Source organism: Perna viridis, chromosome 2, assembly GCF_037379345.1.
Source record: "Perna viridis isolate PV_CMFRI_1.1 ecotype Kerala chromosome 2, ASM3737934v1, whole genome shotgun sequence".
NCBI lineage: Eukaryota > Metazoa > Mollusca > Bivalvia > Mytilida > Mytilidae > Perna > Perna viridis.
The window spans coordinates 31,928,515-31,948,836 of NC_142446.1; the positions used below are offsets into that span (position 1 = coordinate 31,928,515).

The 20,322-nt window shown below is 32.6% G+C and overlaps 1 protein-coding gene across 6 annotated transcripts; it reads right to left on the reverse strand.

Annotated features, from left to right (window-relative positions):
• Positions 1 to 514: 514 nt before the first annotated feature.
• Positions 515 to 19,540, reverse strand: LOC148624652 (uncharacterized protein C5orf34 homolog). 6 transcript variants are annotated; one of them, XM_088567446.1, is made up of 13 exons: positions 19,419 to 19,540; positions 13,918 to 14,110; positions 12,873 to 13,012; positions 10,871 to 11,729; positions 10,208 to 10,442; positions 9,795 to 9,912; positions 8,539 to 8,630; positions 7,998 to 8,058; positions 5,573 to 5,770; positions 5,140 to 5,273; positions 2,922 to 3,023; positions 2,351 to 2,391; positions 515 to 1,134 (listed from the first exon to the last, which is right to left on the reverse strand). In XM_088567446.1, the coding sequence occupies exons 2-13, from the start codon at positions 14,063 to 14,065 to the stop codon at positions 767 to 769; spliced, it is 2,496 nt and encodes an 831-aa protein (XP_088423572.1). In that variant the 5' UTR covers positions 14,066 to 14,110; positions 19,419 to 19,540; the 3' UTR covers positions 515 to 766. The 6 variants fall into 6 exon arrangements, with proteins under 6 accessions (XP_088423572.1, XP_088423575.1, XP_088423571.1 ...); XM_088567449.1 differs by having other exon boundaries at positions 19,330 to 19,460; XM_088567445.1 differs by lacking the exon at positions 19,419 to 19,540 and adding an exon at positions 19,061 to 19,150.
• Between the last annotated feature and the right edge of the window lie 782 nt (positions 19,541 to 20,322).

Sequence of the window (20,322 nt, forward strand, 5' to 3'; positions counted from 1 at the left end):
TTCTTTGTTTTGTCTATTTTACACTGTCTAGTCCTTTTCCTTGGGGATATCATTTTGATTATCGCTCGAATCTTGGTTCACATTATTTTTCAACTTTTGTGTCAGAACAAGCGTTCACGGAATACCAATTTTTGTGTTCATGATAAACATGAATTCAAATCGTGAAGCGAAATAATAAAAAACAAGGCGCCATACAAAAACTGTGGAGTACCACAGGTGCAATAAAACAGAGTAATGTTCCTGTGGACCTTTTCACAAAATATTGCGAGTGTAAAATTAGTCGTAAGTTATGACGTCATTTAAATTAAATTAAAACACATATTTTGGCCAACCATATAAATTGGTATTTATGAACTCTTATTCTGTAGTTTGACCAACCATACAAATCCGTATTACATGAAATCTTATTCTTTCAAGTCGGTTAGCTTTAGTTAGGACATAACATTATGCTTGAAGCAATGTCATCTGAATTCCTTATAATGCACAAAGGCCATATTAAAACATAAATAATGAAAAAAATATAATATTTAATATAAAAAACATACTGATGTTTAAATAATAACAAATAATTTAGTACAGTTAACAAGAATTTCTTACTTTGACTAGCACACTGTGTCTTTCTAACTCCCATTTTCTATAATCCCACCAATATCTATGGCATCTTTAGTAAAGCCTCTCACTGAACTGAACCTTCTCACCATTTTCAACTCCATTTAATGGATAGTTGTATGATTTCAGACTTTCTAGCATACAAGCTGCATAATTATCATGATTTCACTTCCCTTTTTTCTATAATTTCATCAATGTCTTTAATAGCATTGGATGTCTTTAGTAAAGCTTCTCTCACAGAATCAAAACCTCTCATCATTTCCAGGTCTTTTGATGGATTGTTGCAAGACTTAGGATGATGTTTTATCCTCCAATCCCCAGCAGGTAAGTGACTAAGTGTGGAATCTGTTTTGTGTGTAATGTGACTAGAATTGTCATGAGATTGTAAAGAAAGTCTACTATGGAGATGTCTATGGTGTATAGCACTCGAGTTAGATACAATGTTTGAACCCATTCCTGGTATTGAGATTCCAGTCTGAAGGAATTCTGGGTTTCCAGAACTTGATAAAGTGTTATCAGAAAGGTCTGGTAAAGATAAGAAAAATAAATAACTTGGTTATCATTTATTCACACTCGTACCAGTAGCAGGTTCAGAAATGTCGGAGGGACATTCACCCAAAATCTAAAACTGAAAAATGCATATTTTTTGCATAAAACCGGATATACAACAAATTATACCCATAAATTTAGCGGCTCATCATACTGGGTAATTATATATGATAACATCCTCCATTAAATCCTAATATATTGGATACATTCCCATTTTTTCTTTGTTCACAAAATATAATACTTAATTTCATAATAAACTGAAACATGAAAATTACCATGTCATTATTCAGTGATTTTTCTAACAATATCAGAAATAGTTCATACAAAATAAAAACTCGGAACAGTTTCTGTAAAACAGATTGATAAAATTGATGTATGTCAACCTCCAGTGATATATAATAACAAGAGTATAGACCTGTCACTAGCTAAACAAACCCTATTTGTACTAAACAAACTCTCACCTAATTACTTGATCTTTCATGATGAATGTTGTACATAAGTTAGGTGGTGATGTACATCTTAGTTAAAGCCTAACTGCACTCAAGAAGAAACTCTTGTTCAATTAATTTATGTGCCATCTCAATCAATTGTCACAAGATTAACATGTCCAATGCAAAGACTTAATTCCAAGTTCAAGCCAACTAACCTTAAATTGCTTTTTTTTTGTATTAATAAGGTACAGTTTAGTTGTACTAGGTACACCTCACTTGTACACAAGTTAATATTGGACAGAAATCAAAATCACTTGCAACGTATGCCCCATCTATATAAAGCCACATTCCTCAATTACACTCAATCTGCCATTGGCACATGTTTTTTTGTGAAAAAATGCTCTCTACCATTCCATATAGAGAAAAATGGGTAAGTCCCAAGAAACAGTTATTAGAAAATGAACAGCACCCAAAATCATGTAAAACTTGTCATCCACGTATATATAAGTTCATACAAATATGACATAAATCAATCAATTGGTAGACCAGATAATTACAACGAAATTCAGAGGGAGGGGCAGAAAAGGGGATTCCAGTATAGCACCCACTGGTTTAGTAGAAGTATAATATGCTGCATGCTTAAAAAACAAGCATCAATGTTAAATTCTAGAGGATATGTACAGACTTAGTCATGGACAAAATCTTCAACACACAAACCAAGTGACCTAGCAAATACTACTGTACATAGTTAAAAAGGATACAGTTAAAACATTTAATTTTCTGAAGCTCCTTTTTAACCATCCTGCAAAAAGACAAAATGTATTAAAACTCAGAATCAAAATTCAGGAATTTTACATTGATCTGGCAATTGAGCAAACCTGACACCTCTACAAATAAAAAATAGACCAATTAGTTTCTAGACCAGTCTATTGTCAAAGCATATAGTTTTGTGTATTGATTCACCTATACTTTAGTAGCTTTATTGGGAATTTGAGCTTGTGGTTAAAAACTGAGAAAACTGGTACCAACAAAAATACTTTCACCACAATAACTGGTTCTCAAACCCTCCTTTTTTTCTCTTTTGGGATGCCCATTTATATATTTTGTTGTCAAATCTATAACAATAAAAAACCTCCTTCATCTTTCCTGGCTGCAAACATTTTTTAACAAGCACCACCATCACTTTTGTGGCAATAAAATGTTCAAAAGAAATACTGGTACATCCTGCCCTCATTGGTTTCCATAAAATATGGCCTGAAAATCATGTAAATGAACTTGAATTGCTTCACAGCAAGAACTGGCAAGACGTTGAACATATCATATGGGACTTACATCGTAGTGTCATCAGGCTGATCCCACTCCTGGTAAAATATTTTCCTCTGTTTGGGAGAACTATTGACCCATGATGCCCATTCAAGTGCAGCATCTGTGTACCTAAAAGATATCAATTCATCTTAATGGAAAAAGAACTTTGTACATTTTCATGTGAAATCAAAAGTCAATTTTACAAAAAGTTATGACATCACAAAACTATTTCATTATTTAGGATCAATTTTACGTAGGTTTATATTTAAGGAGTGAAAAAAGTAGAGGTGAACATTCAAAAACCCATAATTTGATAGTAAATTGTCTTGACACTATGATGTCATGCATACTTTCTTTGGAAATAAGAAAACAACAAAGTAGCAATATGAATGATACATAGTAGGGGATGTCCATGGCCAAAAGAGCAATAGGTGAAGAACAATTACACAACTCAAAAAACTAAAAAGTACATGTATCCCATAAATAATTAATATGGTATTTTGCTTCATTTCCAGAATAAACGAAGTACAAGTGTCTTTTCTTTCATGCATTTGAATCTGATAATATACAAATGTAGATACTTCTACAGTGAACAAAAAAATCATGTAAACAAATGTTTTACATGAAAAATATGGATTTTATCAATTTTGGACAGAATTACAAATGTTAATGTTTACAGCATTCAATCACTAAACTGTATTTTTACTGTACTTTTTCTTTGAATTAAATGAATTTAAATTGAAGCTGAACAAAGGCGTAGACATTTGTAGAAATAAAATTAAAAAAAAAAGAAAAATATTTTGATTATTTTGAGTGTTAAAACCATAAAAAGCTGTCGTATAATAATTAAACACCACAACTAGAGAACATGCTGGAAATATAGAATCTACAACGATAAGGAGTTGATTATGGAATTTCTCACATCGAGTGAAATAAATTTTATACTTTTGATTGCAAAGCTTGCCGAGCTATTCAAACTATAAAATTTATTTCATGAGATATGAGAAATTCTTAATCAACAAGCTTTGAGTGTAGATTCTGTTTCTCTTATGCCCTAAAACATCAAAAATAACCAAAAATGAAAAGCGTGCGAAACTTTATGATTCCAATTCGTAGGAAACATGTTGATGTCGCACAAACATAAACATTCCAAACAAAAGAAACCAGACGATTTCAAAGGTTTTTTTTTCACTTCAAAACTTCCTGAGTTCCTTCATAATTCTTATTTAAGGTAAGAAAACACCAAATTATCTCATTTTACTGAAATTTAACTACAATGGCAATCAAGGCGATTCAAGATGGAGTTCAAGCCAATCGAACTCTGAGAACAAAACAGTCAATAGTGATGAGAACATTTTTTTTCACACTGGTCAAGCGATATGAAAATTGAAGCAAAATTAGAAAAATCAATCTCCATTTTACAGAATAAAAAAAAATCCATAGTGCAAATTTCAGAAAGAATTCTTTCATCTTCTATATTGTTTTATTCTGGGGGGAACACAGACAGATAGACACACATCTGTCATTGAAGACGGTTGGTGTCAAACAATACCTCATAAATACATGTGGAAGGCTATAATACCCCACAACTACATGTGGAATGGAATAATACCTCACATCTACAAGTGGAATGGTATAATAACCCACAACTACATGTGGAGTGGTAAAATACCCCACAACTACATGTAGAGTGGTATAATACACCACAACTGCATGTGGAGAGGTAGAATACCTCACAACTACATGTGGAGTGGTATAATACCTCACAACTACATGTGGAGTGGTATAATACTCCACAACTATATGTGAAAGAGTAATCAAGGGAACCAAGGTTAGAGCCGAAATCAAAAGAATGTAATCCAGGGACAAAGACCAGACATGGAAAACAGACATAAACAACAAAGAACATAAAGTAACCAAAATAATACACACAAAGTAATAAAAGTACAAGAGCAACCCAGACTCCACTAGAAACTGTGAGCATAGACCATATGCACCAGTAGTGTAAGCGTCCTCTGCCTTTCTAGAAACACCTGCCGAGTTGCTCATAAAAAGTCAGGTATAATAGGGTATAATATCTCCCAATTATCAAACAATATTTCACAACTACATGTGGAAGGATAGAATATCTTGCAACTAAATGTTCAGGGGTGTAACAAACTGATTGATTAACTAAACTGAAAATATTTCTTAAAGGGTGCTTTGGATTTTGATTGGCCCTTCAGAAATCCTTTAAGTTACTCACTTTCTATAAATACCTGGGTGATAACTATCAACAATTTGGTATTGTCCATTGGGTAACAACAGCTTACACAGTCCTTGTTTACTTCTACTTTCCATACTGCTGTGCTGTTCTAATTGTTGTTGTAATGTAGATTTCTAAAGACATTTATGAGTCATTTAAAATTATTCCTATACATTCTTGTGAAAGAAAACCAATGAAAAATTCAAACAAATAAAGGAAGAGAGTGGTAAAAAAGAGGACAACTCTACCAGACATTGAAACAGACAATGGAAGTTCATGGACCCCCATTTATTTCTCTTCAATAGTGGCAAAGATTTTTGAAGAAAAGACAATATTAGGTAAGTTAATGTTTGTTTAATTGTATGGTAATAAAATGGTTGTGAGTCATTCTTTAAGACCATTTTTATATATTCTACATGTTCTCATTTCTCACCTCTTTTTCATCACTACTATGTTCCATACAGCTGACAATTCGCTTGGTGAAATCACCGGCCATATCTAACGCAGTTCTATCCTCAAAAAGTATCCTAACATGGCCATTAGAGAAGGCAGAAAATCTACCATGTCCTGGGACAGAACACTCCTCAAGGATGGTGGCTGATAGGGGCTCTACTGGGGTATTATCCCTGTACTGGAATGTAAAAATAGTAAAAACATTTAAAATGGTTAAAAAAATGAACCTACATGTACATTATATTTATTGATTTAACATATAGAATTATTGAAAAGATACTTAATGAGGTCCATAAATTATATTACAAGATGATATTTTTCCTTGGTTCTGATTGTGAGTACTCATGATAGCAACCTAACGTTCATAAAAAGATATTCTGCATGTATTTTTATGATCTGAAAAAAAAAAAGAAGTGGTAGATTATGAGAAATATGATAGTAACCTACACTGTACTATAATATAAAAATAGACTTGGGACTTGTCCAGGGGATTGATTGTCTCATTTTTATTGTTCTTTTTTCTGTAGAATAATCATTAAATAATCATGTAGTTAAGCTTAAACATTTATTTCCTTTCAACTACGTTACTATTGCAAGTTCTCAATCCATAATTGGTAAAAATGCTTTCAATACTATAAAAATCTTGGTAAAGTCTTCAACTCTACATTTTTAAGTCGCTAATATTATTACCTACTTCTTGCACTCTTAATTTCAGCACTATATATTTGTAAACGAATTGAACCTTCAATTCTAGCTTCATACAACATGTACAAAATGAAACTTTTGAATACTATAAGTAGACATGTGTTCTAGGTGTGTTTTTACTTGAATGAGAGCTGGAAATTTACATTAAAAGATGACATGATCAGTTAGCATTGAACTTTCTATAATATAGCGGAGAAACTCCTAGTCTACATGTTGTTTTGATTGAGAAACATTCGGGTCATCACAGTTAGGGAGTTATCCAAATTTAAATAGAGCATACAAAGTTTGCCAATTAGCCGATTGGTGAACTGTTGCGTAACAAAACAAAGTTCAAAGTTCAAAAGTAAAGTGGGTACATATATATATTACAACAAAAGCTCTAATGAGCTTTTAAAACTGACATACTCTTTGAAATGGTCTAAAATATCAAGTATATTTTTGACAAAGGAATGCACTTATTTTGCTTTTAATGTATGATATGTCAAAAGATGTGAAATGGAAAAGAACACGAATGTATATTATCAATCGACTTAAAGTCTTCAACTTTCAGCTCACAAAAATTAGTGATTTTTTTAAAAATTCTGAACCAAGTCCATACATTCCTTTCCTCTTTCGTCTACCCTGGACTTGACTTTTTATGAGTAACTTGGCGGATGTTTCTAGAAAACCAGAGGATGTTTACCCTGCTGAAGCATATGTTTCATGCTCCCTGTTTTCAGTGGAGTCCGAGTTGCTCATTTAGCTTTGTTATTGTATGCATTATTTTAGTTATTTTATGTTCTTTGTTGTGAGTGTCTGTTTTCCATGTCTGGTCTTCGTCCCTAGATTACTTTCTTTTGTTTTCCCCTAGAATCTTGGTTTCCTTGATTACTCTTCTATACCAGGGATTATGTTGAAAATGAGAAAATCACTGATCGATTGGGAGTTAAGTTTAGTAGAGCATTGGATTTGCCTGGATGTTGAAAGCAAGCTAAAATCAGTGGCATATAATATTTGACGATAAGCAACTCTGAAGACTTCAGTCTTTGATTTCAAAAGTATTATCAATTGATCATTAACTTGTGCAATGTCCTATTCTACATTTATAAGGATGACAGCATCTGGTTGACTATCATATATGTAACTAGGGATAGAAAGTGTGATTTTTGTACCCCACCTTGAAATATTCTTGTTACACAAATAATGAATTAAAAATAAACCCTCTTTAAACATAAATTAAACTAGAGCAGCAGGTGAAATAAATGAGTGATTCCCTTGCAATGAAAACCCTCAAGTGAAATCACCCCCTTTGCACGCATCTAGCAATAACTATATTTTTTATACACTGAATGAAGCCAAACCGTCATGTCGAACTCAGTTTAAAAAAAACATTCAAAAAGATTACTTGGTACACCAAAATATTTTCCAGGGATACAAAAATAAATTCCATAGTTAATGTCCTGATCCTCAAGCCCTCCTGGTTTTTCTTATGATGCCTCATTACCCATTTTTAACCCCACAAAAAAAAAATTGTACAATGTAAAAAGTACCCTTAAATTTATGGCACAATGTTTCATTGTAAAATGAATTGATTTTCTCCCTCATTCTTGTTTAATAAAAAAAATAAAATGAAAAAGTGAACTATGAACCCAGAGACTTTACTTTAATTCATACAATGGATGTATCGTTCCATTCAATGAATAGTAGTGTAAACAACATACCTTCCAGCAAGCTGTTCTGTCAGTTATTGTTTTGTCTTCTTGACTAGACTGGAGCAAGAACCTGGAAAAATCAGAATACAACTTTAATACTGTAAGTTCAGTAAGTATTGCAAGATTTATTATAATTATGAATTATGTAGCTTCAAACACCACAAGAATAATGCACATGTATGTCTCAAAATAAATAAAATAAAAATTGCATTTTTGACTGTCAGAAATAATATCTGTATCAGATTAAAGGGAAATAAACTGGAAATGGCTTGGTCAATAATGTACACCTATTCAAAAGCAGTGCTCTAGAATTCCCAATTCCCATTACCTGTACCATGTGAAATTTACACCTGAGAAAAAAAACTTGTGTAAATTTTTAATAGTTGATTTCTGCAATTCAATATATATTTTCAGGAAAATATTTCTGAAAATATCTAAAATTCTAGAGCAATGTGAGACCTCCTATCTATTTTGCTTCATAAGTACATGTAACACAGTCACATTAGCTAAGCAACATGGGGTCCTATCTTTTAGGTTACATTTAAACTACCTGCTTGCTCTTTTGATGAGTTTTTCGATGCTGTAAGTCACTGTCTTTGTTGTAGGGGGCAAGGCTTTTAATGAGTATGTTCTTTCATCAAGCTACAAGACAATACCATACTGAGTCAAGAAATTTCATCACAATAAAACAATTCTACTAGTTCATTTTTATCTCTCAACTCTTATTGTCTGAAAATGTTTTAATTTGTTTATTAATAACAGAAATACAGAAAAGTAGATGTACAAGTTACAATATTGCCCAGAAAGCAACATGACTAAAAGAGAATAAAAACCTGTTCTAATTTATCAAGTATTTTTGATTTGACAGTTTTTTTTTATAAGTACTTAGTACCTTTCAATTAATGGAAAAAAAGAATTATCTTTAGAGAAGACCATAGGAGACTGAGACTTCAGTGTAATTGTGGGGATCTTCACTCCTAAAACACTCAAGTTACAAATATGGGTTGTCTTCCTTTGAATGATTCTTACCCATGATTCCATTATGCATATTTCTTATAAACAAAAAGGCTTTGTACTAATTAAATATATATTGCTGTGCTAGGATAAATCTGATACTCCTTGAATTTATTTGTGAGCATCAAGACAATTTCATATCTCCCACAACATATATTTTTGCGAACTTCTTTCATTTCCTAGACATAACATTGTTGTTTTCAATGTATGGTGTATGAATTTTGTTAGTAATATGATCTGAGTCAGTCACTTGTTTACTTATAATCTTGATTTTCTTTCAAAGTTAATTATTGATATTCATTGTGATGTTCTGTTTACTTCCACAACTACGATTTACTTCCTTGACCTTGTTAACCGGATACAGCGTTATTTTGGGTTGCATACGGAATGTTGAGTGAAGCAAAACTATAAAAATGATTGTTAGTTTTTGAAAAGATGTTCCTTGCTACTTTGTTATTAAAGTCTACTGGATGAATCCTGTACAGTCTTTAGGTAAATTTGCATACACTTGCATACACTGTCCCTCAAACCTTTAAATATCAATTTTAAGCATATCCTGTGGATTGTTAGATATTAAATTGAATTTAATTCAATTATTGGCATATCTGATTTGCCAAATAAATTAACTTTTATTTACTTCTAATGTTTTCTTGAATTAATGAGGTTAACTTGACCACAACCCTACAGTAAGCACTAAATATATCAGGTAAGACAGATTGCCATGATGATTTCCCAAACATTGGAGGCAGGATATATATACTATTCCTAATTTTACAGCATTCCCAAACTGACCTCATTTCCCTTGGGAATAAGATGACGATAGAAATGGCCTCCAAGTCCCTGTGAAATGATAACACTGCCATCACCTGGGTAGATCTCTATAAACTTTGTCGATGCCATCCTCACAACCCTAGACAGGATATATATAAGAAAGTTAATTGTTCAATGTATGAAGGAAAACAATGTGATGAAAAAGATTAAAAACATGTTTTTTTTTAATTGTACATCACTTGTCTTGTCAAAAAACTTCCTTTCTTTTCTAAATTCACAGTGGTGACCATTTCTCTTAATAGTTAATGCAAATATAATTCATATTAATATATAAAATATAAATATGTTATTCACTCATCTTTAATTTAGCCATGCATGTATGGACAAAAAAAAAGACGTCTTATTTAATGCTGCAAATTTTAATATTATTGTACCTGAACACAATTCCATCAATGAGAATAATTTTAAGTCTCCCCTTACTGAGGGCTGTAATATTCTCAACAAGATCCCTGTCATCATCATGGACATATTTCCCATATTGTCGATGGAGGTGCTGCCCAGGGCAGGTCAAAGGCAGAGGCTCAGGAAGAGATGCCATGCAGTACTTCTCTGCATTAATCTTTTTTGGAACCCCTTTAGGTTTTTGGGTAATATGAATTGATGTTGTAGCTGAAATAAAAAAAATTTAAGGTTCTACCTTTTTATATTTTAGCATCTTTCACAATATCCCAATTTTTAATTTCCAGTATCTTCATTTTACTTATATTCTTTTATCTTCCAGAATCATTCAAATAACACATGTATCATTTATATTCCAGTAGCCTCAGCATCTTTTGCATCACCTCAGTTTTCCTAGTGCACTTGCATAAAAGTTTCAACGAAAAATAAAAAAATTCTTATACCTTAACTCAATTTTGTGTGTAGAATTAATAATACATAATACATGTAACAAGTGTTTAAGATACATGTACCTTAAGGTAGCTTTAAAATCTATTAAAACTTGTTCTCAGTTTGTATACAAGTTAGTTTTTTTTTGGTGTGCATTTTTCAGAATCTTTCTTCATGAACTTTGTTAGCAAACTAGGATAAATACATACATGCATACTTTTCTAAATCCCCTCTGTTATCAATTGCAGTCCTTGCCATGTTGAGAACATGTTTCCATGATGCTGGACACTCGTCACATGAAAAATGTTTAGTTACCCATGTATAGAGTAACAATGCATTAGATAATCCCTCTACACTTCCTGTCTGGCTTACATCTGATCCACTAGAACCAGTTGACAACCAGTGCACATGCTTTTGATTGACAAAGTTATCAGAATCACTTGAATGTTTGGAAGAATTAGACAAATTGTTGTCTTTGTTCTCAATAAGAGTGCTTTCCACAGAATTATGATTTTGAGAGCTGGAGTTTCCAGCAAACTGTAGAAATGATCCATCAAGAGATTCTGAATCTACTTTACATTTTTGTGTTATTTTATCTTGAAAAGCATTTGTAGGGGTAGAATACCTTTTAACTTCACTTTTACTATCATTATTAGGTGACGATTCTCTGCTCATTTGAGTACTAGCAAAGCTAATTGGAGAAATATTCAACTCATCTCTAGTTTTTTCCACTTCCTTGATATACACTTGATCATCTTTTGTTGCAAGATTTTCTGCAGTCAGGATTTTAGGAACTTCTTTTGCCATGACCATCACATTTTCTGGCTTTGTCTCAGCACTCTTTTTCAAACAACCTGACTTTGACATAATATGAGACCTTCTTCTAGGTTTGTCAGAACTAATACCACATAGATGACACACAGTAAAGTCTTGCCTGTGTGGTGATAGCATTATACTGGCATACTCGTCTTCAGATATCAGTCTGACTCCACCATCCATCATATACTCAAAGTTGGCCCTTTCTAATCCTTTAGGCCATGCTGCACTGGATATTCTGGCATAAAGTGCCTAAACAGATGTCAAAACCAACAGAAGTAGTCAGTTGATCTATTACTATTCTGCATTCGCATGTACATACATGTACAACATAAAAAGACAATTAAATTCAAACTGTATTAAACTTATAAAAATATTTTGTGGAAACTCATATTTTACTTTTTGTGAAAGGAACTTTTATTTAAGGTCACATTTAACAAAAAGTCAGTTGTGTATGTGCCTTATATTTAACCAACTTATCTATATCTGAAAAAAGGTGTATTGGTTATCCTGAAATGCTTCCTTTGAATATCAATTTTAAGCTGTCAAACCAATATAAAACAAGGGACTGATATGTGACAAAGAAAAAAATAACACTTCGAACCACAGTGCAAGTCATCATTTCCAAACTGGATACCAAGTACCATGTCTAACTCAAATGAAAGTTTCAGCTGATAAAATCTAAAGTAGCCACTAAATACTACACATTTTCAGATAGAAACTAATACGTCTTACATTAAATGGTAGGGTAATAAAAAAAAACTTTAGCCAACATGAATTTTTTCACACATTGTTTGACTGATCGTGATTTAACCTACTAGAGCAGAAATTTGATTTATTTCAGAATGACAATGCTTCATGCAAAAAGATCCTGCTTTGTTCTAGTTAAACATTCTGAGCCCTATCTTTATTTTGCTAGCTGACAGAAGCAACAGCCCACAGGTATTAAGGCATGTCACCCCACTAAAACAAATCAATATGACTCCACCAGTTATCAGTTTACCTTCTTTAAGCCCAGTGCTTTGTAGCGGTGACTACTGCTAAAGTATTAATTTTTCATGGTGTACTAATTTTCACTAGTTTGGGGTAAACATAAAAATGTGAAAATAGCAGGGGCGGAACCAGGATTTGAGTTTAAGGAGGGGGGGCGTTAATTGAATTAAATGCAGTGCAAAGCAAGGCAAAAAATATTATGGGGTAAAACTTGCGGAAAAAATTTTTTCTTACCGATATAAGGGGGGGTATGCCCGGTACGCCAGTCCTTGGATCCGTGCCTGAATAGTACCCATGAAATTGATTTTTGAACACTATATTATGTTTATATTTTCAAACATCAAAAATTTAAATCTGGGAATATATATTCACTTGACAATTTTAATTTGAACATATTTTTACCACTATCTGATCATCTTCTATCAGTGGCTGGCACAAAAATGGTCGTTCAGCGAACCTATTCCTAAAGTCCAAGGCATGTAGAACTTTCTGTCTGTAGTCACTGGTGACAAACTCACATCTTTGACTAATAGTCTTCATTCCTAATATACATGTAGACTGTATGATTAATAAATAGTAAGTTAATGTCAAATGCAAGTTTAAAACTAGACCATTATAATAACCAATGTGTAAAAATCATGTCATTCAATACTGTGACTTTTAGCTTGTGCAATATATTTGGATAATGTTAAGCAAGATAGCAACAATCCAACCTGGCTGAAAGGCTGAATGCCACACAACTCAGACATTGTTTCTACTTTGTCACCTGAAATTAATCTGATCTTTCTTCATATGCACCTTGATTAGGGCTGTACCCAGGGAAGGCACTTTTCACCAGGGAGCCACCCTTAGAAGTTCTATTAACGTTTTGTATTAAACTTTATATTTTGCCAGGAGACCTGAACACACACACACATATACAAAGAATAAACGTGCTTCCCCCTTGTCCACCATGTGTTTTACTGGAACAGGCCTTAGTACAAATACAAAATTAATGAAGTACACATACTCTCAATTTTTATCACATGTCAGACTAAACACAAACATGACCTTCTATTGAAGATTTTACAACCAAGTTGGTCCTATCCATTTTTCTAAGTTTTTAACTTAGAACTGCATTTCATTCATTAAAGTAACAAGATATGAACATGTACATGATGTATAGAAACACTAAGTCAACATTTTAAAATATTTAAAATTAAATAAAGCAGTAAATTGCTTGCGGTTCTCAGTAATTCTCAGATTCTGAAATATATTTTTTGCAATGAAAGCTGCAAAGAGTTCCAACACTCAAACCCTAACAAAATGTGTATTGACACAGTGGTATAAGAAGAGACTATTCCTTTTCACAGGCAAACTTTTGAACTTGTACAATATTACAGCTTGTCTTGGATTTTGTTTTAATTGCTACATGTAATAATCTAGAAGTATAATTTATAATACCAACCATGTGCAGGATGTACTAGTTGCCCTGGACTTTCATGGTGAACAAAAGTAGATCCACATGGTGACAGCTGCAAACAGGACTGGTCAGAATACCGAACTTCTACTGCATCATCTGTAAATAATGTCATTAACACAGGAGCAGCCATCATTGTCAATGATCATGCGCCGTAAATTGTGGATCAAATCTTCAAATCCTGGAAAGGTTAACAAAAAATAATACAAAATATGTAAATGCTTTAGATTACATGTACATGTGCAATATTTTTTCTGGAAGTACCAGCTGCACATGTACATGTAGATCTTTTTTTATCTTGATACCTGAGATTTGGTAGGCTAGTTTTGGTAATTTAGTGCAAAATATTACATACAACTGAATCTTCACAAAATTAGCTAATACATATACATGTAGTCGAACAAAGTGTATTTTATTAAATGTATTCTAAAACTGGGAAATGGCAAGAACTGTGATTTTTATGATGAGAAAATACATGTACATGTATCTGTACATGTACTCCTAGACTAACAGAAAGATGCTTACACTAGTGAATGATTTGGAGCAAGAATGAAGATTCTTGTATTTGTACACATGTACCATTCAGTTTTTATTAGGAGGGAGCAAGTCCCTGTCAAGAGTGTAGACATTGGAAGGACTATCAATTTTTGAAAAGCCACATGTGCTTGATTTTTAAAATCTTGGGCCAACTTAAAAAGAAAAAAGGAATTAGCCCAAATTAGCCCCACAGGACCACTATGTAACTCTGCCAGATTATTTTCATTTAAATCTACTACACCTGGCTTTTCAAAACTTGATAGTCCTTCATTAAAAATAATTTTATCTTTTCTGTTGCTCTTGAGTCTATTCTATCATTTTCTATACTTAAGAAATAATTGTAATGTTACTTTTATGTATAAAAAGTTACAGAAAAGGTTAATACATATATGATTTAAAATAAAGTGAAGTCCTGTTTTCCAAAAACTTATGTACATGGCAGCTTTGACCCCTTGTTACACAAAAAGAGTGAAAACTATTCCAAAACTGAATGAATATGGCAATAACTCTAATAAGGAGTTGACAGACAATTTTGATTCAAGAAGACTTTGGTATGACTTATAATAAGGATAATTTCACCAATTGAAAGTTTCTTTCTATCTATCATAGTTTTCAAGATATTGGCTGAAAACTGTAACAAGAGGCTCCCAGGAGCCTGATTCACTCACCTGGTGAAATTTTGCCTTTCAGGGCAATAAATTTGACAAGAAGTTGTCCAACAATTTTTGACTCAAGAAGATCTTGGTAGGACTTATAAGGATCATTTCACCAATTGAAAGTTTCTTTCTATCAATCAAACTTTTCAAGATATTGACTGAAAACTGTAAAAAAAAAAGTCTTTTTTCACCTTTCAAGGGCAATAACTCATACGAGTCGTCTGATAAATTTTATCCCAGGAGAATTTTGTAAATGTAGGCCTTAAAATAACGATCATTTCTGCAATTGAAAGAATTTGGCTAAACATAACGGTTTAATTACAAGCAACATATTTACTGGTTATAATGAGCTGATTAATTACAAAAAACATATTTACTGGTTATAAAAGAGGTATTGAATGGTATAAAAGGAATTACATTTGGACAATGTTTTTGTGTAGTGTTCAGAAATAGTAGGAAAGTTCCAGTGATAGAATGGGGACATAAGGTATTTTGATCCTGAAGGATCAAAAACCCAAGAATTACTGTCTGACCCCTATGTTCTATTATTAGTAAAGGATTTTTTATGTAATAATGTCAAAATTACTTAAATAGCCAAAGAAAAAACATTGAAAAGGAACAGCAAGTCCAACATAGCTTAACAGTTTTACACGAAAATTAGACCACAGAGAGATCTCATTGTTATGAACACTATTACCCAAATGTAAGAGTTTGTTTTTGAGATATATGTGAAAGATTTCTGTCTGAACACTGTTCTATTTTTAGTAAGGGCAGCCATGTTTTTTGAGGGATAAAAAATCCCCACACCGGTTCTATCAAAATACCCTAATAAACTTTCATACCAAGTTTGGTTCTAATTGGTAAAGTAGTTTCAGAAGAGAAGAGTTTTGAAAAAATTGTTAATGCCCAGTCATGTCCTTACCTTCGAGGAGAATAAAAATATCAGGCTTGAAATTGTCCATGAAAATGAGAACCAATTATGCACTATTATATCATAAATAAATATCAAAACTAACTGTTTTTACATTCCAGTAAGTAACAATCCTGACTGGAATCTACATGTACATGTATCAAATGAACAAATATAACTATCTACTAGTATCATGCCTATCTTACTTCAAAAGAACCATAAACTTGTGAAATTTGTCTATTGGAATATTTAGCACTATTACAATCATGATAACTTTCTTATACATTTAATACTAGATGAACATCTAGGCTATGTGTATAGAAACAGAATATGCCCATCAATTGTTGATTTTTTGAATTTTTGTCGAATGTTCTACATTTTAACCACTGGAATGGGATTAACCTACTTCTATTATGACTTCATACAAATGTAGTTGCACAACATATTTTATTCTGATGTTTAAACATGTATGCGCATTATAAAGACTTCATTTTGTGCATATAAAAATCAAAATAAAACCATCGAACAACTACTAAGTCTTATGTTCTAGGACTAGGGGTTAACCCAATATGGTCTTTGCATGTCTTTTTGATTGGCATGTGAACTACATCAAGAAACATGCAAGTACAGCTTGTGCAGAATTACTTCCGAGAAAATTATAGAATTAAACAGGTTTTCACTATTTTTATTCTTCCTGAAAGTCTTTTTTTTTCTAGAATTTACTTATTCCCTCTTTATTTGTAAATTTGTGATCCCTAAAAATGAACGTCTCAATGCTATGAACTTTCCCCCGCTGTTTGTCTGCAAACTTACTTGTACATGTACTTAATTGTGTCATTAAATCATGTGATTGTTCTGACAAGTGAACTTTTCTTTTCTGAATGTGTAGGATTTTAAAGAATAATTAATTTGTTCTTGCTATCAAATCAAATATCATTTTTCAACCTTTATTGAGTTTTTTTTTAGTGATGTTACTTAACTTTTTAAAAAAAACTTCCCTTTCAACCTCTCAATTCCTAAAAAATCTTGATGCAGAAAATTCAGAAAAAATAAGATATTGCATGCTATATTCTACTAAGAATACCCCACTCAACCATTTCAGTCAAAGCTGGGAAAGAGAGATACAGCTAGTATTTTCATATTTGATAGTAACCAGCTATTGATAGAAACAGGGGCATTTAATAAGTACTTATACTATGTTCCAGATAGAAACAGCATATTTTTATAGAAACTGGCCATTATTGGCATTAATGGTATTATTAAGTCCCTGTGGTTGAATCCTTTCTTCCTTCCTCTGGTATCCAGCTTTCCATCTCATGTATTCATGTGATGATTACCAACTGTTGAACTATCCAGAACAGATAACTTTGGAGAAGGAACGAAGTTACCCAATTGATTTGTTAATACCAAAGAGGAATGTGCTTTCTGTTAAAATCCCAACTTAAAAACATTATACATCATTGTTTTTCCAAAAAAAATGGTACACCTAGATACAAATATATAGTTCTTGGTAGAGATTCTTCATACTTTGCAAGAAATAATTCAAAATCATCTTCCAAATATACAAAAGATGATGTTTACAAAATGCTGGAATTTTCATTTGATAACATATTTGTCCAGTGTGGTGGATGTGTTTTTCAACAAAAAGTCAGCATTCCAATGGGAACAAATTGTGTTCATCTACTTGCTGACCTATTCCTTCACTCTTACATGTATGAGGCTAAGTTTAGTGCTGATCCGAAAGAAAGAATATTGTTTAGCTAGATCCTTTAATCTCAGTTCCTGCTATATAGATGACGTATTATCTTTAAACAATCCTACTTTTGGGGATTGATACATCGCATCTACCCCAAAGAACTTGAGATAAAGGATACTACAGACACTGTGATGTCAGCCTCATATCTTGCCCTACACTTAGAAATTGATAGTAAAGGAAAACTATTGACCTAACTTTATGACAAACACAATGACTTTTCATTCAGAATTGTCAACTTTCCCTTCATTTGTGGCAACATCCCTTCAGCACCTGCACATGGAGAGTTCATATCACAACTCATACGTTATGCCAGAGCTTGCCGAAACTATGCAGACTTTTTGTATTGTGCTAAACTTCTAACAAGTAAGCTTCTGGAAAAGGGTTATGTTACTACAAGATTGAAGTCATCACTACATTAGTTTTATGGTCATCATCATGAACTCGTGGATCATTACGGTGTATCCATCTGCACCATGAAAACTGATTTGTTCAATGTGTCATAGTTCTTCTTTCCTCTTTCATCTACCCCGGACTCAGACTTTTTATGAGCAAACCAAGCAGGTGTTTCTAGAAAAGCAGAGGATGTTACTCTACCAGTGCACCTGGTCCATGCTAAAAGTTTAGTGGAGTCCGAGTTGATCATTTGCTTTTGTTACTTTTAATGTATTATTTTAGTTACTTTATGTACTTTGTTGTGTAGGTACAATTAATTTCATAGTTCATTTCAACAGACCCATCTTGACTTATAATATTATAAAAAAAATTCCACCCCTTCAAACTCAATAAAACTTCACCAATATGGAAACATGTATAAAGTATAAAAGCAGATTTCTATAAGAATGCCAGAAAAATTCACCATCATTTTTTATTTTTAGCAACTTTGCTTTGGAGACCGCATAGACTTGAAAAGTGACCACTGCCAAATGTCCTAAATTTTGACCTTCTTCCATAGGACCAAATCACAACTTTCAAATAAAATTACAGAATGGAAAAAAAAACTTTGTAAATTTGATCTTTGCCCTACATTTCTGCAGTAAATTCTAAGCAATAAAGTTAATGACAGCAAAGAAAAAAATTAGGAAGAAACACAGTAAAAGTAAAGAAAAGGAACTATCTACAACGAAAAGTCAAGCCGCAAGGGGAATTATAATTGTGATCTCGTACTTGTATATCTGTTTTCCATGTCTGGTCTTTGTCTCTGGATTACATTCGTTTGATTTCAACTAAAATCTTGGTTCCTCTGATTACTCTTTTATTCTTGTAGTTTTTTACCCATCAAACTTTCCTACAGTGAGATTTTGTCTCCATGTTTGTTTACAATTTCCCCCGCGATCTTCAAAATGAAACAAGAGCAGACTTGCGATTGGGTAAAAACTGTAAAATATTAATCGGGCGTGTCAACATTATTCCGGATTTTTTCTTGTGAGCATATTTTCAATTCATAATTTTCTGTAGAAGGGCGTGATACGGCATGTTCCTAAACTCATTGTCAAAAAGAAAAAAAAAAAAAAAAAAAAATAGGGTATTTACGTCATTCTCACCGTATAGGCTAAAAACCACTAATTCCACTTCCCATACCCTAAGCTTCTATGCTAATTTCACAATATTCAATGGCTTCTCTGGACTTTACCTTAACTTTAACCTGCAGATGACTATATATCAGCATGATTCTACATATGTCAGTTCACAATCCTCAGAATGGCATGTGGGGTTAGCAGACTTGCAGTGCAGTACTAGTCACCGGAAGTGAAGTGTCTATAAATAGCATGGGAAATCCCAGTGTTTTCACAAGATAGGGGTATATTTAGAAATCATTATGGAGATTAGGCTTCACATCACAAGAAGCAAAATGCACCTATAAAATGTACAGAAATGTTTTTCCTTTCAGAAACTGTTTAAATTTTTTAAATGAGATGAGAACTTTTTTCACAGCACTATGAGGAACAGGGGTAATTTCTGCGTAGGACTATTTTTGCCTACGTTCCAAATGCTCATTGGTTGAATTGGTGGTCTGTAACCTATATTGCATATTATATCGACGAGAACGAAACCTGTTCGCCAATAGTAGTACGAATTTTCAACTTCACTTGAGTTGACTAGATAAATCAAAATACTTGTAAAATCAGTTTAGATAATGAAATACTATTCTTTTGTAAAACTTTTATAACAAATACTTTTGTGCCATGTAATTTTGATTTTTCGTCTTCTATAATCAATGAGCACGCGTGATAAAAAATATACTTCCGCGAGGTAGGGAACTTGGTATAGTTATAATAACATTTGAATTTTAAATTCAAATTTTTATATAAAAAGAGTATGTTCAACAATACAGCACAGGACCCTTAGATCAGTCAGCGCAAAATGGATAGTTCTGAAGGCGCTATATATGCTATATACAAATGTATATGTTTAATTTAGTTTATTAAAATACATTTGCAATTGGCAAGAAAGGAAACAATCGTGAAACGTACATGTATTTGCCCGGAATTATTTTAAAATAGAAATATAACAATGACAGTAATAAAAATAAACTA

Bases quoted from the DNA above. Each gene is read 5' to 3' on its own strand.
- LOC148624652 (XM_088567446.1), bottom strand. From the start codon at position 14,065: ATGATGGCTGCTCCTGTGTTAATGACATTATTTACAGATGATGCAGTA. The intron at 10,443-10,870 runs GTATGTATTTAT...TTTTTATTTCAG, and splicing joins GGATTTAGAAAAGTATGCAT to CTACAACATCAATTCATATT. The intron at 8,059-8,538 runs GTAGTTTAAATG...TGATTTTTCCAG, and splicing joins CTCATCAAAAGAGCAAGCAG to GTTCTTGCTCCAGTCTAGTC.